Here is a 23,299-nt window from a genome sequence, read left to right on the forward strand (position 1 = left end):
TTTTAAATCTATAATAATACAAGGATAAAATGCTATTTAGACCAGATGTCCTTCCAGATGAAGCTGGGGCTGCGAGGGAAGCCCGGGTCCCGCGTGCCAGAGGGAAGCTGGTGCCAGCAGCCAGGGGAAGGAAGGTCTACTTTTGCACCGATTTTGTGCATCAGGCCTCTAGTTTTTACATAATGAGCTGGGTAGAGCATGGTACCCATATCCAAGGTTTTGGATTCAATCCCTAGTCAGAGCACAACAAGAATCAGCCAATGGGTGCTCGGATAAGTGGAGCAACAAATCCATATTTTTCTCTCTTCCCCTTCCGCTCTCTCTCTTAAATCAATCAATAAATAAAAATATATATATATTTTTAAATGATCCATTCAAGTACAAGGAAAATCAATGGATTTTAATGTAACAGTAAGTAAAATTCCTTGATCTGATAGCAGATTCCACATTATAACTACTTTTAAAGAAATTAACACTTACCAAGTTTTGGTGTAGAATCAAATAAGAATATGCACAATTATTTGAAAAACCAAACAAACTATTAAAGCATTCCTCCCTTTTCCAAATGTGTAAGGACACATTTTCATCTACTAACCAAAACTGTATATAACGACAGGCTAAATACAGAAGGAAATATGAGAATCTGTCTTCTAGTAGATCAGATAGTCGGATTTGTAAAACAATGCTGCTCCTTCACATGATATTTGTTTTGGAAAGCATAGTTATTTTTCATAAAAAGAACATGTTAACATGTGGTGAATTTATTTTTAAATGAGTTATTTTTAAACTTCTGTATCAACTTCTAATTCAGTAAATATCAATAGATATAACTCACACAAAGCTCTGTGTTGTCCGCAATAATTTTTAAGAGGATAAAGGGATCCTAAGGCCCAACATTTGAGAAACACTGATCTAAGTTATGCAAATTAAAGTAAAATTTCTATAAAAATTGCAAACATAAAATAATTATAATAGTATTAATAATAATATTATCTAATACCCATGCCTATAAAGATATAGAGAAGGTGTCATTCTCATTCATTGCCAAATGGGTAAACTGACAAAATAATTCTGAAGGAAAATTTGGCAGCACCTATCACAAACCTCTTTAAGAATGCAAAAGCTTGGAATCAGCAATTCTGCTTCTAGGAACTTATTTGAAGGAAAAATTAAAGATATGACTAATTGTTTTACTGCAAGGCTATACAGCTACAACAATTTATAATGGATGTTACTTAAATTAGAAAAGGTATTCAGCTGTGACAAATTATGTTGTGTATGAAAAATTACTAATTGGTAATACATTACCAAAATTTTTAAAAATTACAAAACTGTGCATATAGCAGGAACTCAATTTAATGATATTTGGGGCATTTTATTATTTTTGTTTATATATTTTAAGTTTTGTTTGTTTTTTTTAATAAACAAAAGTCATACATGGTTTAGTAATAGGAGAAACAACTCCCAGCTACTTAAAAACACACCCTGTCCACTCCATCTGCTTGTGGCAGCCAATGTTAACAGCTCAGCAGTGTATATCCACTCGCACTTGACCTATACTCACACCTAATAGGCAAACATCTATCCATATACTCAAGCAACAGATATATTGATGTCCCTTGTTTGTTTATTTTTACAAAAATAAGATACTATACAGTGCCTCTTGATTTTTTTCTACTTGTTAATACACATCATGGGCACAGCCAGGTAAAAATATAGATTTCATTCATTCTTTCTATGAGCTGCATAATACTTCAAAAACATAGATGCATCATAATTTACTCAAGGTTTCCTATTGGTTATAAAGATTGTTTGCAGATTTTTAATATGACAAGCAATGCTGTAATAAACGTCTTTGAACACAGATCCCTACATTCTGATTATTGTGATCCATAAGACAGAATCCCTAAAGCGAGTTTGCTGGCTGTAGATATACTTTGATTTAGCAAATACTGTAATACTACTTACCAGCAATGTCTGAGATCCCATATCCTCATCAACACTGGGTATAATTTTTGCCAATCTGATGAGAATTCATTATTACTTTAATTTGCATTTCCTGCCTGCTTTGGGGTTTGAGATTTATTTGTTTATTGACCACTTATATTTCTTCTTCCTCTATTCCCATCCTTTCCCCATTTTTCTATTGCTGTCATCTCATGCAAATAATTTTTCCGCCGGTCAGAATCACAGCTCATACCACATTCAAAAATAAATTCCAAATGAGTTAAAGATTTAAGTGATCAAAAATAATCAAACTATTAATATAAAATATAGAATATCTTTATAAACTTGGGATCAAAGAGATTTTCTTAAGCATAAACACTAATTGCTTTGGGAATTTTTTCAAGTTCTCTTTTAAACTGTTGGCAGATATTAACAATGCTCTCATTATTCCAAAGTCCTACGATAACACATGTAGAGAACTTCACTGGACACACAGGTACTGAGACCACAGAGGCATGCAATCAAACACAACTGCCTTTTACTATTGCTGCTGCTGCTGCTGCTGCCACTGTTACTATTACAAGCTATGACTGGGATTCTAAACTCCCGACTCCTTTCTCTGTATCCTGTTCACCAAGTATTACCCTCTCCAGCAGCATATTTCCTTGACGGTGGTCTACCTAAATACAGAATCTTCCACGGGACACTCTATCCAAATGTTCTTCTCCCCCATCACGTATGTGGTAGTTATAAAGATAAAGCCTCATGCAAAAGTGCACATTTTGTTGTCTTACACATATATGATACGGTAAAACAGATAACTCACCCAAATGGGGAAACAGATCAGTGTCCAACTGATGCTTCTGAGTGCACAGTTTCACCAGTCTCTGCAGTCGACTTATACAAGAGAAGTGTGGAGAGAAGGCTGTGGCTTTCATAAGGACCCGGTCAGTCCTGGGCGGGTCCACGACAGGAGCCCTACTGGATGGCAGGAGGGGCAGAGGCCTCTTGTGAGACCACTGCCTCGCTTGTGCTATAGTGTGTGTGGTGGGGGCCACTCCCTGCAGTGGTAGGCTGGTGTTCGGAGGCTGAGGTGACTTGCAGACTAAGCCCTGCGGTGGCGCTGGAGGTTTGACAGGCGCGGGTAAAGGTGACAGGCTGGAGTGCTGCTGCGGAGGCTGCTGCTGGGAAGGTGCAGGAGGGGGACTAAAGTGCTCTTGCCGAACTTTTAAAATCTCTGTCTCTCTCTGGCGCTGACGATTCTGGGCCAACTTGCTCTGCAACTTCTTTCTCACAGTTGCCCCTTTCTTTAGGTCATCATCTTCCTCGTTGAAAGCGAACGGGTCTTCCAACTCGGTTTCCAGGTAGTGGAGAGGGACCCTTGCCCCCGGTGGAGAGAGGGACATGCCGTCCAGTCCATTGGGCATCTTCAAGGCCAACGTGGGCACCGCCAGGCTAAAGGCCATGGTATCCATCTGGTGCCTGCCCTTTACCTCATCTATAGGATCATTCTTTTTCTTCCTCTCTTTTTTCGGGATAAAGCCAAGTACCTGCAAGTGGCTGTTGCAGTACCTTTAAAAACAGAAACATACATGGGAAAATGTTCATGATATATATTAAGAAAAGCAAAATATAAAACTACATTTTATAAAATATGAATCCTAATATGTTAAAAATGCATGATTAGCGTAACTCTTGACATTGATGAATTTCATACATGCAACTTCCACTCCTCTGAAGCAATCCTCAAAGTCTGGCAATTTTGCTGAAGCAAATATGTGACTGTACACATGCAGAGGCCGCCAGACAGAAGTCACTCAAATACTGAGTGGCCCAGCTATTGCTTCTCAGACAGCTTTGTTATCCTGTATTCATAGCAAACAGAGTAACTCATAAGAGTCACTTAAAATTCTCTTACGGAGAAAAAAATATGTGTTCTAAAGCCATTCAAGTATTTAGAAATTCATAAAGATCTTATGGGCCCCAGCCCATAAGTTGGTTAGAGAGTCCTCCTGATACTCCAAGGTTTCGGGTTTGATCCCTGGTCAGGGCACATACATGAATCAGCCAATGAAAGCATACGTAAGTGGAACAACAAATTTCTCTCTCTCTCAAATAAATGAATCAATTTTTTCAACAAATTTCTGTCTCTCAAATTAACAAATCAATTTTTTAAAAAAGATCTTATGACGTAATCCTTAAGAATGTCAAGTATCCACTATATGTTCTACACACACAGAGAACAGATTCATAAAGCTGGCCAATAAAAGGAAGGGCTTCAGGGATAACTGTAGTAACTGCAGACGCTTCCCAATCTCTCTATATAAAAGGCTAATATGCAAATTGTCTCCTCAGGAGTTCGACCGAGAGACTGTGAGTTCACTCGCTCACTATGACATGCACTGACCACCAGGTGATGGTGTGGAACGAAGGAAGGCCCCAATCAGCCCTGATCACCAGCCAGGCCTAGGGACCTTACCTGTGCATGAATTTCATGCACTAGGCCTCTAGTATAGAACAAAGGTTTTGTTGTTTTCAACTCACTTTCAAGTTGACAAATGGATTCGTTATTTTAGTGAAGAAAAATAGATGGGTTGTTTTTTTAATTTACAAATCAGACTTTCCTGGTCATTGACATGTGGGCAGCCTGAACTGGTCAATGAGGCCACTACGTGCTTCATCATGTAACAGCAGAGGCTGATGCATGAACAGTGCTCCCTCAGCCTCACTCTGCACGCACTGCAGCCACACTGGCGGCACTATCACAACAGTCAGAACTCCTAAGCCTCCACCTCTTCACACCTAGAACAGCTTACTAGCATTTAAAGTAAGTGTGCAAACGTGAATTTCTAGTCTAAAAGAATTAGTAACTGCTAATGGGGTTCTGGGGGGAAGAAAATGTAAAATTAGACTGTGGTGACCACAGTTGCACAACCCAGTGAATATACTAAAAAATACTGATTTATATACTTTAAATGGGTAAACATATGGGATGTGAATTTTATCTTAAACTGTTTTAGAAAATAAACATATAGATGACAAGTTTTCCTGGCTAATATATACATACTAGTAAAATAGACATATATATACACACATATATATATAAATTATAGCAAACTTAAATTTAAAATATTATATAAAATAACCAACTTAATATAATCATGATCTCTGAAAAAAAGGGTACAATAATGAGCCCTAGCTTAGAAAATGATTTTTACCTTTTAATTATACCATTACTTCTACTGAGCATATAACACTATTCTATTTCAAAGAGCTGGAACTCATAAGTTAGCATTTATAATACACACCAGATAAGCTAGACACTGATATCAAGAAGCTTCCTCTAGCTGACCACCAACCAGATAATTTTGTCCATTAAAAATCCTTGAGCCCTGGCTGGATTGGTTCAGTGGATAGAGCATCAGCCTGCTGACTGAAAGGTTCGGCGTTCGATTCTGGTCAAGGGCACATACCTCGACTGCAGGCTCAATCCCCAGCCCCTGCTGGGGTATGTGTGGGAGTCAACTAATAGATATGTCTCTCTCACATCGATATTTCTGTCTCTCCTCCCTTCCACTCTCTCTAAAAATATCAATGGGAAAAAAATCCTTAAATTTTTTTTTCTCTAAAACAATATATAAACCATCTCAAATACCTAGGTGTCCAAGTAGTAATTGCATCAATAATAATGAAAGTACATTTTCAAAATATTAATCTTTTCTACAGTAGTTACAACTATCAATATTTATACACCAGTCAAGATATTATGACATAAATTCAGCTTGGAATTCTTGAGGTAACATAAGAACATTACCTGTGTTAAAGTCTACTTGAATTCTATTTTCAAACAACCCTACAAACAAAAATACCAATACCCAAAAAATTATAGCCCTGACCATTTTCTCAGTGGTTAGAGCATTGGCCTATGGATTGAAGGGTCATTGGTTTGATTCCCGGTCAAGGGCACGTACCTGGGTTGCAGATTCGATTCCTGGCCCTAGTGGAGGCAAGTACAAGTGCGGGAGGTAACCAATCAATGTGTCTCTCTCCCTTTCTCCACTTCCCTCCACTCTCTCTAAAAAAAAAAATCAATGGAAAAAATATCCTTGGGTAAATATATATATATATATATATATATATATATATATATATATATATATATATATATATGTATATATATATATATATATATACATATATATATATATATATATATATTCATATGTTCTTGGACCAACTGAAAAAAGAAGTAGCTTCTCTTGACAGAGCAACACAAAAATCCTTTCCCTTATCTTGTTCTAAAAAGAGGAAATTTCTTAGTATATAAAGGTGAAGGCATATGCTTCACAGAATATTTTGGACAAATTCGAAGTGACTCACTTTACTACTTGCTGTAAGCTATAACACTTGCTTCAGCTGAATTTTAAAAAAAATCCAAGGTTAACAATCACAACTGTGAAAAATGGAATTTAAGACAAAATTATAGAAATGTATTTATAATGGAGCTCGAAGTAAAAAATTAATCCAAGTTCTTGCATTCTTTAAGTTTAAAAAGGGCAGGGGTAAGAAATTATCTTTTTCAGTCTGCTAAAACCAAATGGACAGATATGTTTACCCTAATACAGTGGTCCCTTTCTCACCTGAGATTAAAATTTTATTCCTTGCCTCACTAAGCAGCTGTTTCTAACTTTCGGGTATTGTAATTTGACGCCTTAAGTGCTCATTAGAAATTCTAACAGAGTATTCCCAAATCACCACATTATACTATACTCATTTTGGTGGGATCTCTATCAACACAAATTATTTATTTCACCCTAAAAGGGTAAAAATTGCTCACTCTGAATATAAAATACATATTCCTTTTCAACCCTTTTATGCAGGTGACATCTGCTTATGTATGGGAACAAGGATGAACTTTTTACCTCTAAAAGAAAAGTAAAAAGTTCAAAGTTTCTACCTAAAGATAACAAATATTTGAAACTTTCTTATAAAATAAGCATGCATCCCTCATTGTAATAACCTACAATGATCAATACTGTTTCTGTAGAACTGAAGAAAAAGAGATCATATGTGAAATCTAGTGTGAATTTTCCTAAAAATATGAAAGATGAATAACCAGCATAAGACTTCTTTAAAACACCTTCCTGTATTATTATTTTTAATTCAGCAAAGCATAAATTCATAATTCTAGTGATAACAGCCACTCATACTATGAAAATACAGTTTCTAATTTATAGTAAACATACTCTATATGGAATTCTTTTTAACCAAAAAGAAGTCTGATAAAAAGTACATCTGAAAAAAAAAAAGTACATCTGAGTGATTCAAGTAATCATTCTTTTGAATAACTCTTTTTCAATAAATACTTACCCTTTTCTACCTTTCAAGCACAGATTTTAAAGTTCCAAAATTACTATCATTACTTACAACACCTAAGTAGTTCCTATAATTTTTCTCATTTAGGCAGATGACAAGTCAGAAACACTTTCTAAGGCTGCAAACTAAATACATCAGTACTAAGACTTTAAGCAACAGTTTCATAATCCTAGCAAGTCTATTAAATCAATATAAAAAGAAAATACTGAAACATACTTTTCAAATGATTCCCCAAATTTACTATTCCCTTTTTTTAAATTACCAATCTCTCATCTTTAGAAGCATTTCAAAGTTTAGTTAGAATACTCCAGGAAAGCATCCTTTACATTCACTGTATCAAAAGAAAAAAGGACAAGAAAAAGAAAAATCCCAGCCTAATTAAATCAAAGGTTGAGTCCCATTACCAGCTCTTACCTACGATCCTCTGATTTGGGGATGGGGTTGGTGCAGCGTTGGCTGTTATACTTGGCCACATATTCACATTGCTTGAAGGGGGCAGTCTTGTCCTCCAGAACGTGTCTGATACAGAAAGCGTAGCCGTTGAGTCGCCGCTGCTTGCACAGTTTGGGGCTATATGAGCACAAGGGCTTATTGTCAACCTCAGAGAAGTGTATATGTTTCCCTTCATACATCACGTGACTCTATTCCTTGTGAACATCAGCTAAAAGACCACCACAAAAAAAGAAACCCAAATGATAAATCAGAGAGTGTAAGGCAGATTTAAGTTGAGAATTTCATTGAGCAACTTCTGGCACCATAGCCATACCTGATTTTAAATCTTCTGCACCATAGCAATGTTAAGAGAACCCCAAGGATACCACACTTTGGAATGCTGCAGAATCAAGATGAAGCAGATTGTCTATAAAAATATCAAAAGGCCTAGTTAACAAAAGTGAAATAAGCAAAGTTTGCTCACCTCAGAAGTAAAATACTATATCACCCTTCTAATGGGATGGATTCTTCATTGTAATCCAAAGTCCCAATACTGAATTAAAGTAATAAGAGGCATAAAATATTAAGTTACCTTACCCCTCCAAACTGAACTAAATAACTTCTCCTCTGGTTAAGTTTTGAAAATACCTCAAAACAGGTAGGGGTTTTCCACCAAACAAATGCCATAACGTCTTTTCATCTCATTACTGCTGCTTACAGGCTATACCTATTTTCAGAACCCGAATCTCTTTACAATGCCGATGGACCGCAAACTTCCCTCAGAAAGTCTACATTTTTTGATAGGTTGACAAGTGTTTGGCAATTTGTAACAAATGTTTTTATGAAATTTATAAAAGAGCAAATTCCTGTTTTTAAAAAAGTAATTTTCCCTCTAATCTTCCCCCTCACTTAGCCCATCTAAACTATAAACTTCTTGAGCCCAAAGACTAGTCACCCAACCACACTTCCACCACTCAGTTCAGTTCTTGGAACTACATGGCACTCCCAATTAAAATAAATAGAATAATAATCATGGTTTATGAGTCTTTGGAGGTTTAGTAAGAAATGGAAGAAAGGACACAATACTCATACCTCTCTAAACACAAAGTTCCAGCAGTAGAATTTATATATTACTAGAGGTCTGGTGCATGAAATTCGTGCACTGGGGGTTGGGGGTCCCTTAGCCCAGCCTGTGCCCTCTCGCAGTTGGGGAGCCCTCAGGGGATGTCCGACTGATGAACCCTGGGGAGTGGGCCTAAGCCGTCAGTCGAACATCCTTAGTGCTGCTGTGGAGGTGGGAGAGGCTCCCGCCACCACTGCTGCACTCGCCAGCTGTGAGCCTGGCTTCTGGCTGAGCGGCACTCCCCTTGTGGGAGCGCACTGACCACCAGGGGGCAGTTCCTGCATTGAACGTCTGCCCCCTGGTGGTCAGTGCATGTCATAGCGACCGGTCGTTCTGTGGTTCGATTTGCATATTAGCCTTTTATTATATAGGATAAGACCACATAGTCTACAATGAAATTGAAGCAACTAATCTGTCAAGTAGGATTGCAGTGGGCTGATGTGGTCTAACACCCTTCCTCTACACTCTGAAAGTCACCCACATAGCTGATAGAGCAGCTTAGATACTAGCTACAGAAAGCCTCAAAAAATACTCTCTCCTTTACTAAACTCAATATGAAATTCCTTATACGACTGAATGGCAAGACACACAAATGCTTCAGGAGTCGGAAGATATATTTGCTCAAGTTCAGAATCTGGACTTACTTTGTTATCCTGAACAAGTCATTTAACCTCAGTTTTCTCATCTGTAAAATAGGGATAATAACAGTAGCTATGTTATCATCAAGCTGCTCCAAGGATCAAATGATAGAGCATGCAACACACCAAGTACTGTGCCTCATACATGTTAAACAATGAACAAATGAAAATTACAGATTTTGAGAGAGAAGGGAGAGAGAAAAAGATCAAGAGCAAAACATAATCAGCTGCCTCCCCCACCCCCTATCAGGGATCTAGCCCACAACCTGAGCATGTGCCCCAACTGGGTACTGAACCGGCAACCTTACGGTGTACTGCACGACACTCAACCAACTGAACCACACCGCCAAGGTAATAATGTTGACTTTTAACATGATTTCCTATTATGTTAAGAAAGTTATCAATTAATTCCTATTTTAGTAAGTTGTCCTATTTTTTAAAAAACCTCAGAATTAATGATTAATGTTACCAAATTCTTTTTCAGCTTCTGGGAAAGATGATCATTTTTCTCTTTCATACTTTTAAAAATATGGTGTTTATTATTTTCTGACACTGAACTCTTCTTACAGTCCTGGGATGAAAGCAACTTGGTCATTATGTATTATTATCTTAATGTGTTGTTGAATTATACTTGCTAATATTTAAGATTTCTGTAGTAGGAGAAAGGTCTAAATTTTCTGTTTGTGTGCTTTGCCAGAATTTGGTATCAATAAATATTTCAAAAAATAATTTAGAAAATCTTTCTCTTTTTCTATGTTCTTGAGGAAGTTAAAAAGCACTGCAGTTATGATGTTCCTTAGAACTGCTGGGCTTAGTACTGCTTTTTCATAGTGAATCAGGTTTTCACATTTATCCCCATACACTTTAGCAATATGACCTCTTACATTTAATTTCCTAAATATATATGATTTTTTTCTCATATTCAGTGTATTCATTAATTCACATATGTGATATTTGTGATTTCTCCCTTTGTTCATGACAGGTTCAATAGGAGGCTGTTTCATGTTTTTTGTTTTTTTTCCCAGTATCCTCTAAAATAAAAACACAAAGAACCCAAATCTCTTGGCGTTATTATTATCTCCATGTATGTTTTCTAATTCATCAATTGCTGCTTTTATCTTTGATAATACGTTCTCTTGATTTTTAGAAAGAGAGAAAGGGAGGAGGGAGAGAAAAACATCGATGTTTGAGTGAACTATCGATCAGCTGCCTCCTGCACACCCCCTACCAGGGTTCAAGCTGCAACCTGGGCATGGAATCAATCTGGCAACCTTCTGGTGCGTGGGATGACACCCAACCAAGCCACAATGGCCAGAGCTGATAAACTTTCTGTTTGCTTTTCATTTATTATTTTTTTGTAACTTCTTTGGGCTGAATTATTCTATTTTCATTTTTTCTTGCTTAGTAATTTATGAATCTTCCGGAGTACTGCTTTAGCCTTATCCCAAAGGTACTATTACACAGAATTTTGAATATCAGCAGTTTTTAGTTTATTTGGATTTGATATTTTAATTTCTCCTTTGACCCAAGAGTTATTTAGTTTTAGATGGTAGAGTTTTATGTTTTCCTTGTTTCAGTTGTAGTTAAGAATAAGGAGCATACCTGCATATATTTGGGGGTTTTTTGTTTGACCGAGATTGTCTTTGGGGCCTCATAAAGATTCTTGAAGAAGCACATTCATTGTACCCAGGGTATGTTGTCTGTTATACCATATATCATGGTATTAACATCCACTATATTATTACACATTTTGTCTGGTTGCTCTATCAAGAGCTCAAAGAGATCAGTCAAAACCCCCTACTATGATCTGATTTGTCTGTTTCTCTGTATATTCTTTATTTTATAAATTTTAAAGCTGTATTATTTGATATATAAAATTCATAACCACTAGATTATCATTCTTTATCATTAGGAAATGCAACTCAAGTGATGAATTTTGTCTTAAATTCAACCTTGTCTGACAAAAATATTTGAACTCTCATTTTTGTTGTTGTTTCAATTTGCCAGTTAAGTATTTACCCATCCTTCTACTCTAACGTTTGGTGAGGCACTGTTTTTAAATCATGGGTCAGAAAACTCTGGCTTACAGGACAAATCTGGCCCAATGACTATTTTTTTAAATAAAGTTTTACTGGAACACTATCCTGTTCATTCATTTACATGTTGTCTATAGCTGCTTTCATGCTATAACAGTAGAACTGAACAGTTGCAACAGAGATTGTATGACTGAAAAGCCTAAACTATGTACTAAAATATTATCTGCTGGTCCCATTTAGATGACATCTCTTAATTGGTTTGACTTTTTTGCTCTAATCTGAGTGTCATTTTCTTTTAATAAATGGGTTTATCCAATTTATAATTTTATATTTATTTATTTGGAAAATATTTCATCTTAATTTTATTATTTTACTAGAGGCTCAGTGCACGAAATTGTGCACAGGTAAGGTCTGTAGGCCTGGCCAGTGATCAGGGCCAATCGGGGCCTTCCTTCATTCCACGCTGCCCCCTGGTGGTCAGCACACATCACAGCGAGCGGTCAAACTCCCAGTTGGTCGAACTCCCGAGGGGACAATTTGCATATTAGCCTTTTATCATATAAGGATTTTTTGCATTGCTTTTAGCTCTTGATTCTTTTTATTACATGTTTCATTCATTATATAGCCTATTTTCTTGGGAGATTTAGTCTGTGTCCTTAAGATAACATTTTTTTACTGCACACTAAGAAAATTAGTCTACTTAGCATTATCATGGTTGACCTCATGTTATGAGAAAAATTTCCTAAACCACACATCCCAAAGCAGTATTTTTTCCTTGTATTATGATTTCTACATTGCCATAGTTTATAACTTTTTTCTTTTTTTCAATATATCCTTTATTGATTTCAGAGAGGAAGGAAGAGGGAGAGATAGAAAGAAACCTCAATGATGAGAGAGAATCATTGATCAGCTGCCTCCTGCACACCCCAACTGGGGATCGAGCTTGGAAGCCAAACCCACAACCTGGGCATGTGCCCTGACCAGGAATCAAACCATGACCTCCTTGGTTCATAGGTTCATGCTCAACCACTGAGCAACACCAGCCAGGAAGTTTTTAACATTTTAATGCTAGTTCTACATTTAAATTTATTCCATGCTACTCACTAATCCATTTCATTTTTAATTCATCTCTGATTCAATGGTTTAAACATAGTCAACTCTCTCTCTTCTCTATCTCCCCTTCCCTCCACCCTCACCCGCACCCAAAGCTGATTTATGGAATCTCAGCCATGGTTTTTCTGTCTGGAAATATATGTCAATTAAACAATATACTTAAACTATAGCTTACCTGGACATAAAATTCTGGGGTCAGATACTTTTTTGTCTACGAAATTTGTATATTTTTTTCCATATCTTCTAGAATGAAAATGCCTAAGGCCAGCCTCTTTATTTTATACAGGGCTTGATCCCCCCCCCCCCACCCATTTTGACCTAATAATGTCTTTATATTTAAGGACTAGAAACTACTTTAGAGGCCAGCCAGCTTGGCTCAGGGGTTGAGTGTTGACCTATGAACCAGAAGGTCACAGTTCAATTCCAGTCAGGGCACATACCTGGGGTGGGGACTTGATCTCCAATAGGGGGCGTGCAGGAGGCAGCCAATCAATAATTCTCTCTCATCATTGATGTTTCTAGCTCTCTCTCCCTTTCCCTTCCTCTAAAATAAATGAAAACATATTTTAAAATGTATTTTTAAAACAAAAATATATATAAGAATGTATTAAAATCTGCCAAGTCAATGTCCTTCTAATGCTAAGAATTCAGTAATCTATCCAATTGCCCCTTTTCAGCATTTGCCACTAGGTGGGAAAGAAAGCTCCGCTAATCATCCCCATGCCATTACAAAAAGGTGTTTAATTTCAACCTCTTATAAACAACTCCTCTGCCATCTTAATATTTTTACATCTGTGATTAATTTTTCTTCCCATGTGTTTGATTTTTAATGTTTTTAATTTCTTTTAATTTTTTCCCTGATTTTTAATGTTTTAAAGTCCTACTAAAAGCCAACTTTATATCATTCTTTGCACCTTACTTTTGAACAATCATCTGGTCTCTCTATTTTCAAATCCCTCTTTTAAAAGCTCAACTTAATCTTTATACTTAAACTTTCAATTCTCTTATGAATTCACTCACTTTCAATACCATAAAAGGAAAGAATGTTTGGGGAAAATGGCCCTCTGCTTGGAACTCTAACTTTTCTAAGTGAGTATTATTTAATATCAAAATCACTTTGTCTATAAACTGGAAACAACTATTCTTCTAGTAGGTTTTTCCTTTTTTAATTAAAGAAGACATTATGACAAAATCAGTAAGGCAGCTCTCAGGGAAAAGACCCTACATTTTTTTCATTCTTTACATCCAGCCTCCCACAACTCAAGTTCTTTACCATTACCCCACCAAAGGTGAAGTTCACATGGCCTTCACTCTTTGACACTCCTTGTAAAATATAAAGAGAGGAGAAACATTATAAATGATCTTAATCAAATGTCTTATAGACCCTAATATTTAAATACTACCGTATCTCTAATCCATAAAGAAATGCTATAGCTAAGCTCCACCTTTTAACGCATGCTAACTATCACTTAAAAGAGGAAGGAAACATATCCTAACCAGACAACTTAAGTAGATATTTTCTCCAACCATGGAAATAATTTGCTTAGAATATAACAGATTTATGCTCCCTTAAGGAGAAGAATGCAGATAATTAAGCACTTTAGAGTGGCAGCAGAATAGAAACCCTTATTAAATTATTATCAAAAGCAAAAACAACTATATTGAGAATAGTCTCACAGAAAGAATACCTCCAATGTTAAACATACCCTAATGTTTAACTGGTGCGTGTACATTTGCATATGAGTATGGAAATGCTACCAAAATTCAAGAGTAGAAAATATGGTTAGGTGTTAAATATTAAAAACAAACAAACAAACAAAAAACCCCACAATCCTCCTTGATGTTATATGCTGAGTTTAACTGGAAAATGAAACAATTCATTTCTATAATTTCTTTCATCTTGCAAATACAGAGACATCAGCAGGGGACAAAAGTAAGAAATGTAAGCTTATAACAAAAGCACCTACAGCCCTTTCAGTCTTCCAACAGCAACCATAAACCAATTTGACCAAAAATATGAACATTACTCTCTTTGGGACTGCTGCTGCACCACCTCCATGTGGGATCTCTATACGTCATGACTGTTCTTTTGAGTCTCGGGTTTCAGAAGCATGTTCATTTCACCGCCACAGCATTTTCCCCTAATTGCCATCTGTAATTTTATATTCTACCCCCTTTTAACAGCCTAGACCTCCAACACACCTTACAATTTTCTTAATCCAGCATGGACCTAAATTCTCAGAATGTTAGTTTTTTTAAAATATATTTAATAGAAATGAATAGTCACTTACCCCAGAGTCACTTTCAAGTCTTTAAAAAAGCTTCCCTACCTCCCACATTTTAAGCTTTTTATAAAGACTTTTAATTCAACTTTATAGAGAAAAAAATGTAATAAAATACTAAACAGATAAGTATATTAATTTTTTTAAAAAACTAACATCCCACATACTAATGTGAAAAGCAGTAAAATTAGAAATAATGAAAATCAACTGATGGGAAGAAAAACATCCTATCACCCAAAAATATGAACAATATTCAGTATAAAGTTCAAACTAAATATTTTTAAATAAATCAAATAAATGCTTATTGAACGTCTATTATATGCCAAACTGCACTGGACAAATAAGTTTGCATTATGAACTTAAATTTAAATGGCCTTTACAAGTAGTTGAGTTCCTTACCTGATTTATCAGAAAGGTAAAGGAGAGTTTTTGCAGATGTTGAGAGCACTTATTGGCTCTAGTGGGTATCAGAGATGGCACTCAGTTCTGTTCTCCTAATTACTAGGTCTATGACTTTGGGCAAGTAATTTAGGTTTCAGTTTTCTCATATGTAAAGCGTGATTACAATAGTCACTGAGTTGTTTAGAATTAAATTAGGCATTTCATGAACCATACTTAGCATGGTACCAAGCACACAGTAATCACTTAATGTTAACTATTAGAAGCTGTAAACAGTAGTTTATTAGTATTATCATTTTAATCTACAATCTGCAGAGCTAAAATGCCTTCTCCAGCTGCTAGTGGTTTTCTGAATGGTACAGTGTAACTCTCCATTAAGTCAGGCCCTCCCACCCTTTTGGGGCTATGCTAACAGAATCCACTGAGAATTCTTCCCTATAATCCATATTAAAAACCTAATACTAAAAATAATGTCTATCTTCTATACAGCATCTATATACTGTTGTTCTTGTGATGGAAATAACTAGTAGAGCAGTGCTTGACTTGGTTACAGCATTATTAGTTCCAGTAAGTAAATCATCCTTTACAACAAATGCCTTCTGAGTTCCTGTCCATGCCAGTCACTCTCAATTGTTATGGAAACCCTATATTGCAGGACAAGAAGAAAAAAGTTGTAGCTATAATCCTCAAAGTTCTCTTGTTCTACGAATCTGAAACTAATGGCCTCTTTGTTGCTACACTCCACATACACAGTTCCATCCTCTCACTTGACCTCTCTGTAGCATCTGACTCTGCTGACCACTTTCTCTTTCTTGAAAATCTTTCTGGCTGCTCAGTCAGTGACTTAGTTTCTCTTGCCCTCACACTCAAGCGTCAATGTTCCCCAAGATCCTCTCTGCCTTATTTTGTATAGGGATGCAGGATGAAATACCTTACATGGGCCACCAGGGTGGGCCAGGGGCAGACGGTGGCACACTTTGCTCATCTCAAGGGGACTGACTCAAACCAGTTCCAATAAACTGATGCAATAAAAAGTAAAAAAAATAAAAAGCAGACCCAGAGTTTCTAGATCTTCCAATTTCCAAAAGAAGATAAAATTCCAAATAGTCCCACAAAATATTCTAATCGTTTTCATGTCAGCAGCTCATTAAAGCCGTTAAAATACAAGATGTACTGTGGTAGGCAGTGAGACAGACCTGATGCAGAGCAAGGACCCTGGGCCATGTCACCAGGGTGGACGCCCTGAGTGCCTAGCAAAGGACAAACTGTAGGTGGGACCTTGCCCTCAGGGTGACCTTTCCTCCCCTAGCAAATTGCTGGTCATGCGGTTTGGACCCCTTGACCTTTCCTCCCTATTAAAGATAACATCTAGGCCTCAGTTGTATTTTAGCTCCAGGCCCAGAAAAGCAACAAAACCAGCCACAGCTGGTATCAGGAGCAGCTGCACTGCCTGACCCCCTGCCCAGGTGCCGTGGAGACCACACCCTGAAAGGACACACCTGGAAAGCTGCTGAATATTCTATTGAGATCTCCTCCTGGGACTTCCCCTAAAATCTCCACCCTTAAGCTCCAAGGGCCCTTCCTTTACCTCTATAACTTGTTTCCTAAGCCCATTTCTTCTAGGAATCACTTTTTCTACATCTGTGATGTCTTGGCTTTTTGTTGCTAAGAACTCGAGTGCCAAGGTTGCTGAACCCAGGTCCAGCCTGACCCCATAGGTCAACACCCTGTGCCATTCCTGCCACCTACAACAGTATTACCTTGAGAAATTTATTTTATAAATCTGTCCCCTCCTCTATGAAATGGCAGTGATAAAGTCACACACAAACACACAAGAAGTGTGAGTCAAACAAGACACTTGTACAAGCTTTCATTTTCATTTCTACTCTACATCTACCAAGGTTAGGTTATTATCCCAGATTTCAAACCAAATGTACAAAACTGTTAATGCGAATAAATGCATTTTTCTGGACAGGAGTCCGTAAAGTTCGTCAGATTTTCAAAAAAGACTATGAACCACTGACTAAGCCAAATTTTTCTACTTCTACCCTCCAGCTGTTACCTATACAAGGATGATTCCCAAATCTACATCCGGTTCAACCCTCGCAGCCACTTTACCTTGGTAACCTCGCCACTTCTCTCCATCTCTGGCGCCATTGCCACCGCCATAGTTCAAACCTTCAATCTCTTCTCAGCAGCGCTGGATCTAATTCCAGTCTTGCCCTCATTTATTCCACCCTTTGTACAACTCAAATTCTCTAAAACGCGAATAACTGATTAAGCCGAAGGCTTCAAGGTCTGCTTATAATTGTAAAACATCAACTCCTTAGGATCCAGCCAGGCTTAATTAATCTCTTGCACTATTTATTGCTCTTCCTACAATTTGCAACACAGGATACTTTTGTGTCCTCCGGCATTTATTCATACCTTCAGGTCCCACCCTCAGAAGTGCCTTCCTAAAACTTCCCATTTGCTTAGCACAGAAACACCCCTGGAAAGTCCTTACTTTAAGGGTTGCCCCAGGGCAGCCAGAATAAATAGCTTTCCTGCCTCCAGGCCTCCGGGAGAACCTATCCCTTATCATCCACGGTTGTATAAGTCAGCGGTTTTTCCTTCTCCACTAGACTAAAAACTCCTCAAGGGCAGAGAGTGTGTCTTTGTATTACAGGGCCCACTGTTACAGTTAAATGAATGAAACAGCGGGGGCTCCAACAACCCCTACCCCCACCTCAACACCCCACCCTCCCAAGGTGAGGTCACACACACCCAGAGGGCAGGCAGGTAACTGCAAGAGTTTTAGAGGAAGAGCTGGAAGTAAAAGTAAACCCACCTTCTTGGCAACTCTTAGAATTCAAAAGCAGACTACGCTGACGTCAAGCTGCGGAAAGCTTCTATGAATATACTGCTAATTTTCTCCTGGCACAAAAATATTTATTTGCCCCATGAAGGTAATGATAACATTCCGTTTGCACTCAATACGCACTAGTATTATTAGTATATATACTGAATCAAGAACTCATTCAGACTGGAAAAAAAATCACATGGCAAGTACTGAAACTCTTTAGAGGAAAACACTAGCTGAAGGTCCTGCATCAGGCACCACTCGAAGGGCTTTCTGTGCAATTCCTCATTTAATCATCACAGCAACCCTATGAAGAAGGTATTATCATCACCTCTCACAGATGAAAAAACTGAGAATGAAATTAAGCAATTTGTCCAAATCACAAAGGTAGGATTCAAGGCCAGTTTAACTCCAGAGCCCAAGCTTTAACCAACAAAAAAACTACACAACACTGTTAAATGGAAAATCCTAAGATTATGTTTATGTTGTATGCACACACAATCACACAAAACAAAACACAACATGTTAACAATGGTTATCTCCTGGGGTAAATCTGAGTGGAATGAATATGAGAATTTATTACTTTTAGCCAGAAAAAAAGCAAACAAATAAGAGAAACGGTTTTTAGATGGCACTAACAGAAAGGTAAGGTGGGCTCGGGAATTAATATTTAAAGAGCGCCAGCTAAGAGCCAAGCACATGGGCTATCTCATCTAATCCTTACCTCAAAAAAAGGTATTTCTATTTTACAGATGAACAAACCCAACCACTGGAAGCGCTGCGATGAGAACCCAAAGCCCAGTCCAAATTTCTGTCTGACTGTGGGATGTCGTGCTACAAATAAAAATGAACTGAAGAAAAATTTTTTGAACTGAAGAGCTAGCTGCCTTAAAAACCATCAGAACCTAGTAGCCTGGCATCTTTAGTGCCATGAGGGAAAAGAGAGGCTGTAGATTTTAATTTGAAGTCTTGGTGCAGAGTATCTTTACACGTGTCTCAAAATAGCCAGAAGTATTGTCTAAAATCAGCATTACAGTCAGAGCTCTGGGACAAACAGAGTTACATTAGCATAAATTAAATGGGCTTGGATGTGACTCCATTGTATATGCAGTGGAGTATCTGCTTTTGGGGACAATTTGCTGCTTCCAACCCATTCTCACCTATCTACCTATTGCTTACAAGTTTCTAAGTGTGGGGGGGGAGACTGGGTTACAAGACCAAGGGACTGTTGATTGTATCCAGAAATAAATGGCCTCTCAATATCCATAACTATTGTTCCCAACCTGGATAGTGAAAGCTGCTCACCCTGGGGGAACATCTCAGATAAGAATGAATGGATCAGCATTTTTTTTTTTTAATGACTTGTTTAATTCTGGGTGCTCTGACTTAACAAGTTTTAAAATCCATCAAAACCAAAATTTCATTTCTCTAAGAACAGCAGTGACATGATTTGCTGAGAAAAATAGTTGGGGGTGTGGTATTCAAATTTCCTTCTACAATCTTTCAGAGGAAAGAAAAATTGATCCTTTCAGATTTATAAATCAAAATAAATATTTATTTTTGGAAATATTTAAGAGTAAAACAGTATCTCACCTTAGCAATTTAAAATTAATTCCGTATTTGCCCTGAAGTCTCTTATTCGTTTCAAATAAAATGTAGCTTTTGAAAATAAACCCCACCATTTCTTCAGGAATAAAGTAGTCCTTGAGGCAACTAAGAAATTAACATATTTTGGAACAGGGTAGAAAAAGTACAAAACTTTGGGGATTTGTCCATATAGTTTTTTAAAGCTTAGGAATGTGAAGTTAAACCTACATCTTTGGATTATGAGGCAAAGGGGCTTTTTTTTTTAAACCTTAAAATGTTGTGCTAAGAGACTCATTGAGTGATTTCTTCCATCCAATATGCTCTGAAAAGGCCAAACTACAACAGAAGTAACCATTTCGGGTACACAAGTGCATAAAAACGTCCAAGTCAATAAGCAATTTCAATTAATCAATAAAGTTAAACCACCATTAAATGTAATTTGCATGTCTTGTACGCAATCCATATCATCTCGAATATCACGCCTTTCTTAAGAACAATGCTAAATGGCTGGATATGTATCGCTGTGGAAAAAACAGAAGTAGTTTTATCCTAGGCAGACAAAAGGAAAGGCCACGGGAGGACTCACAGGGGCCTCACACGTCCATCCTGACAGAAGTCCGCCTGCCCAGGTCCTGGGCCATCCACCCCCTGCCCTGCTCTGCGCGGCCCCTTCTCCCGGGCACCAGTGCTCTGGGGGCGGGTGGTCAGAAGGCGGCACACCCCCGCCAGCCAACTCCAGCCCGACACCCGGCAGGGCGCACACGCGCACCCACCCACCCAGCATCCTGCCCTGGGTCCACCACAAAGGGCAGGAGGTGGGGAAGGGGGGTGGGGGGAGGGAGGAACAAACGAAAAGAGGAAAAAGCACCTCTCCCCACCTGCCCATCCCGGAGGCGGGCCGAGGGGGGCAGGGGGCATTAGCATCCCAACTTCCATACCAAAGAACCCCCAGAAGGCGGCTAAGTGCAGCACAGGAAGCGTCCCATCCCTGGAAACCAGGACATCTAGATTTGGGAATGTAAGTTTTCAACTAAAAGACAAACAAGCAAACAACAACAACTAAACCCTTTCAAAGCCCAGGGCACCAAAATACAGCTAACACTGAACCCGTTTAAACGGAAAGAAAGGAGAAAACCCGGTATCGGCGAGGCTGCGTTCCCCGAGGGCTCTCCCGCAGACCCCTGTGAGCTGCGGCGATCGCAAATGCCCTTAAAACCCCCACTTTCCTATCGCTGGGGTCGGACAGGAGGGATCCCCTGAATGCAAACAGTTCTCCGAATAAACCCCCTGCGGATCCCCGCGCCGGGTTGCAGGGGTGCCCTGCCCACCTCCCCTACCTCCCCGTTTCTCCTGCTCCCACGCGTGCTGACAACCAGCCCCCCCCCCCCCGGGCTGTTCACGTGTTCGGCTCCCCGGACAGTGACCACACAGGACGGGAAACTCCCACCTCCGGGGGCGGCGGCAGAAACCCAGCCCCGCTCCTCGACGGGGTCCTCGCCGCCCACGCCCTCCCGCGGGGCCGCAGACCCGAAGGAATCCGGGGTGCTAGGGGGGGTGTGTGCGGGGGGGGGGGCTGCCAGATCGCCAAGTGCCCGCCCGGGTGTCCGGGGTCCCGCCCGCGCCCACCGCAAGCCCACCTGAACTCACCGCCTCCCGCCCCGGCGCCCCGGCCGCGGCGCTCACGACGGAGCCGGGAAAATCCTCGAGAAACTTTTCCGAACGGGGCGGCGAGGCCCTCACGCGCCGGGCGCCCGGGGCTGGGCTGGAGGCGGCCGCCCGGCGGGGCGCGCGGGGCGCGGGGTGGGGCGCGGGGCGCAGTACCTTCGCCGACGGGAACTGGCCCAGAGTTTCCAAATCGCCGCGAGCTCTCCCCGCTCCCGCGGGGGTCGCGAGCGCTAGCGCCAGGGCTCCCCGCGAGGAGGGCCGCCCCCCATTCGGGCCTAAAAGGAAACTTTCCGGGCCGCGGCTGCACCTGACTCCTCGCCGCCCCGCCACCCCACCCCACGCCCGCCAGGCCGCCCGCCCCGCCCCGCCAGGCCGCGGGCGCGGAGGAGGGGGCCGAGCACACCGCGCGCTCCCCGGGTGGGGGCGGGGGCGCCGGCGGGGGGCCGGGGGAGGGGGGCGCCGCTCCCCACTCCTAGGCCCCGGCGCCCCGTCCCGGCCGCCCGGGCCTAGCCGCCCACGGGGGGCTCCGGCCGGCGCCGGTCCCGGCCCCACAGCGCCGCCGTCCCGCCCGGAGGCCGCGGGGACCCGCCGGGGCGCGGGGAGCCCGGGTGCGGGGCAGGGCGCGGTCGCCGCGGGGCCCGCCGGCCCGAGGCCTAGCCGGCACCCCCGCCCCGCACCCCACCCCGGCCCGCAGGCCGCGCCGCTCGCTCCGCTCCGGCCCCGCGGGACCCGGTCCGCCCCCCGCCGTCCCCGCCCGCGGGCACCCCCCCAGACCCCCCGGCCCCCGGCCCCGCCGCCCCGGCGCCGGCCCCCCTCACCCTTTCATTCTCCGTCCCGGGCCCGGCGCGGGCCGGCCAAGCCCCGGCCTCACGTACGCGCGCTCGCCGCCCGCCCTGCCCGCGCGGCCCAGCCCGCCGCCCTACGGGAGCCCGGGGATGTGGGCCGGGCCTGGGGCCGCCTCTGCTTACCTTTCAGCTGCTTTTTTCCCCCCTCCTTCCCCCCCGTTTCCTCGGCCCGGCTGACGGATGCGAGTGCGAGGCGCTGGCGATGGACGCGGAAGCTCGGCGGCGCTGCTGCCGCTCCCCCCTGGGCTCCGGCGCGAGCCTGTCCCTGTCAGGCGAGAGGGGCGAGGATCATATTTTTATTTTGGAAACTGAAAAGTGCTCCCGGGGCCGGCGATCATGAAGGGGAAATCCCTGAATGTCCTCTCCAGCCAGGAGGCAGGGCTGCCGGCTGCGCTACGAGAGGCGGCAGCCTCCTACAGCACCACTATCGGCACCGCGAGGACATAGCACCAGACCGCGCTCCCGGCCCCCGAAACGACAACTTTCCTACCATCTTGGCGGCCGGGGAAGGGGGGCCGGGGGGACGAGCGCACCCGCGCCCGAGAGAGTACCGATTCCGACTTCTCATCTCGGGGGGAAGGCGCCCCCCGGCCGTCCACGCCGGCGCCCGGGGGCAGAGCGGGCCCGCGACGGGGGGAGCTGCTGCTGGAGAGACGCGCTCCTGGGCACCGGGGGGCAGTGCGCCTGCATCTTCTGGTGGAGAGAGATCTTGACAGGACCCCGGGTTCCCGGTGGTGATTGTGTTCTGTTTTCCGTGTCGGTGACGGTGGTAGGTTACACTTATTTATTTTATTTTATTTTTTTCAGGCTCATCATGGTGTGTTTTTTTTCTTCCCCTCCGTTACAGATCTAAGGCCAGTGTCTGGTGGTCCGTCGATACATGGGTACTTCAAGGGACTTCGTGGCCACTTGGTCTCTATTTGTCAGTCTGTGTCTTTATATGTTTTTATGGAGAGAGAGTTGTTTCTCTGTGTGATATGGAAAAGGTTGTCTATCGCTCCCTCCAAAACTGGG

At 41.4% G+C, this 23,299-nt stretch overlaps 1 protein-coding gene across 4 annotated transcripts in view; it reads right to left on the reverse strand.

Moving 5' to 3' along the window:
* The window catches only part of INO80D (INO80 complex subunit D), a 56,727-nt gene extending 34,190 nt beyond the window's left edge, over nucleotides 1-22,537 (reverse strand). Inside the window, exons 1-5 of one of the 4 annotated variants that reach the window (XM_059702885.1) lie at nucleotides 17,465-21,881; nucleotides 9,523-9,563; nucleotides 8,090-8,182; nucleotides 7,738-7,893; nucleotides 2,774-3,519 (exon numbers count right to left, since the gene is read on the reverse strand). In XM_059702885.1, coding sequence (XP_059558868.1) covers nucleotides 2,774-3,422 — 649 coding nt within the window. In that variant the 5' untranslated portion in view covers nucleotides 3,423-3,519; nucleotides 7,738-7,893; nucleotides 8,090-8,182; nucleotides 9,523-9,563; nucleotides 17,465-21,881. Of the gene's footprint in view, nucleotides 1-2,773; nucleotides 3,520-7,737; nucleotides 7,985-8,089; nucleotides 8,183-9,522; nucleotides 9,564-17,464; nucleotides 21,882-22,408 lie in introns of those variants that run through there. The other 3 variants (XM_059702884.1, XM_059702887.1, XM_059702886.1) reach the window with 3 other exon arrangements.
* Between the last annotated feature and the right edge of the window lie 762 nt (nucleotides 22,538-23,299).

This window comes from Myotis daubentonii, chromosome 7 (assembly GCF_963259705.1).
Source record: "Myotis daubentonii chromosome 7, mMyoDau2.1, whole genome shotgun sequence".
Lineage (NCBI taxonomy): Eukaryota > Metazoa > Chordata > Mammalia > Chiroptera > Vespertilionidae > Myotis > Myotis daubentonii.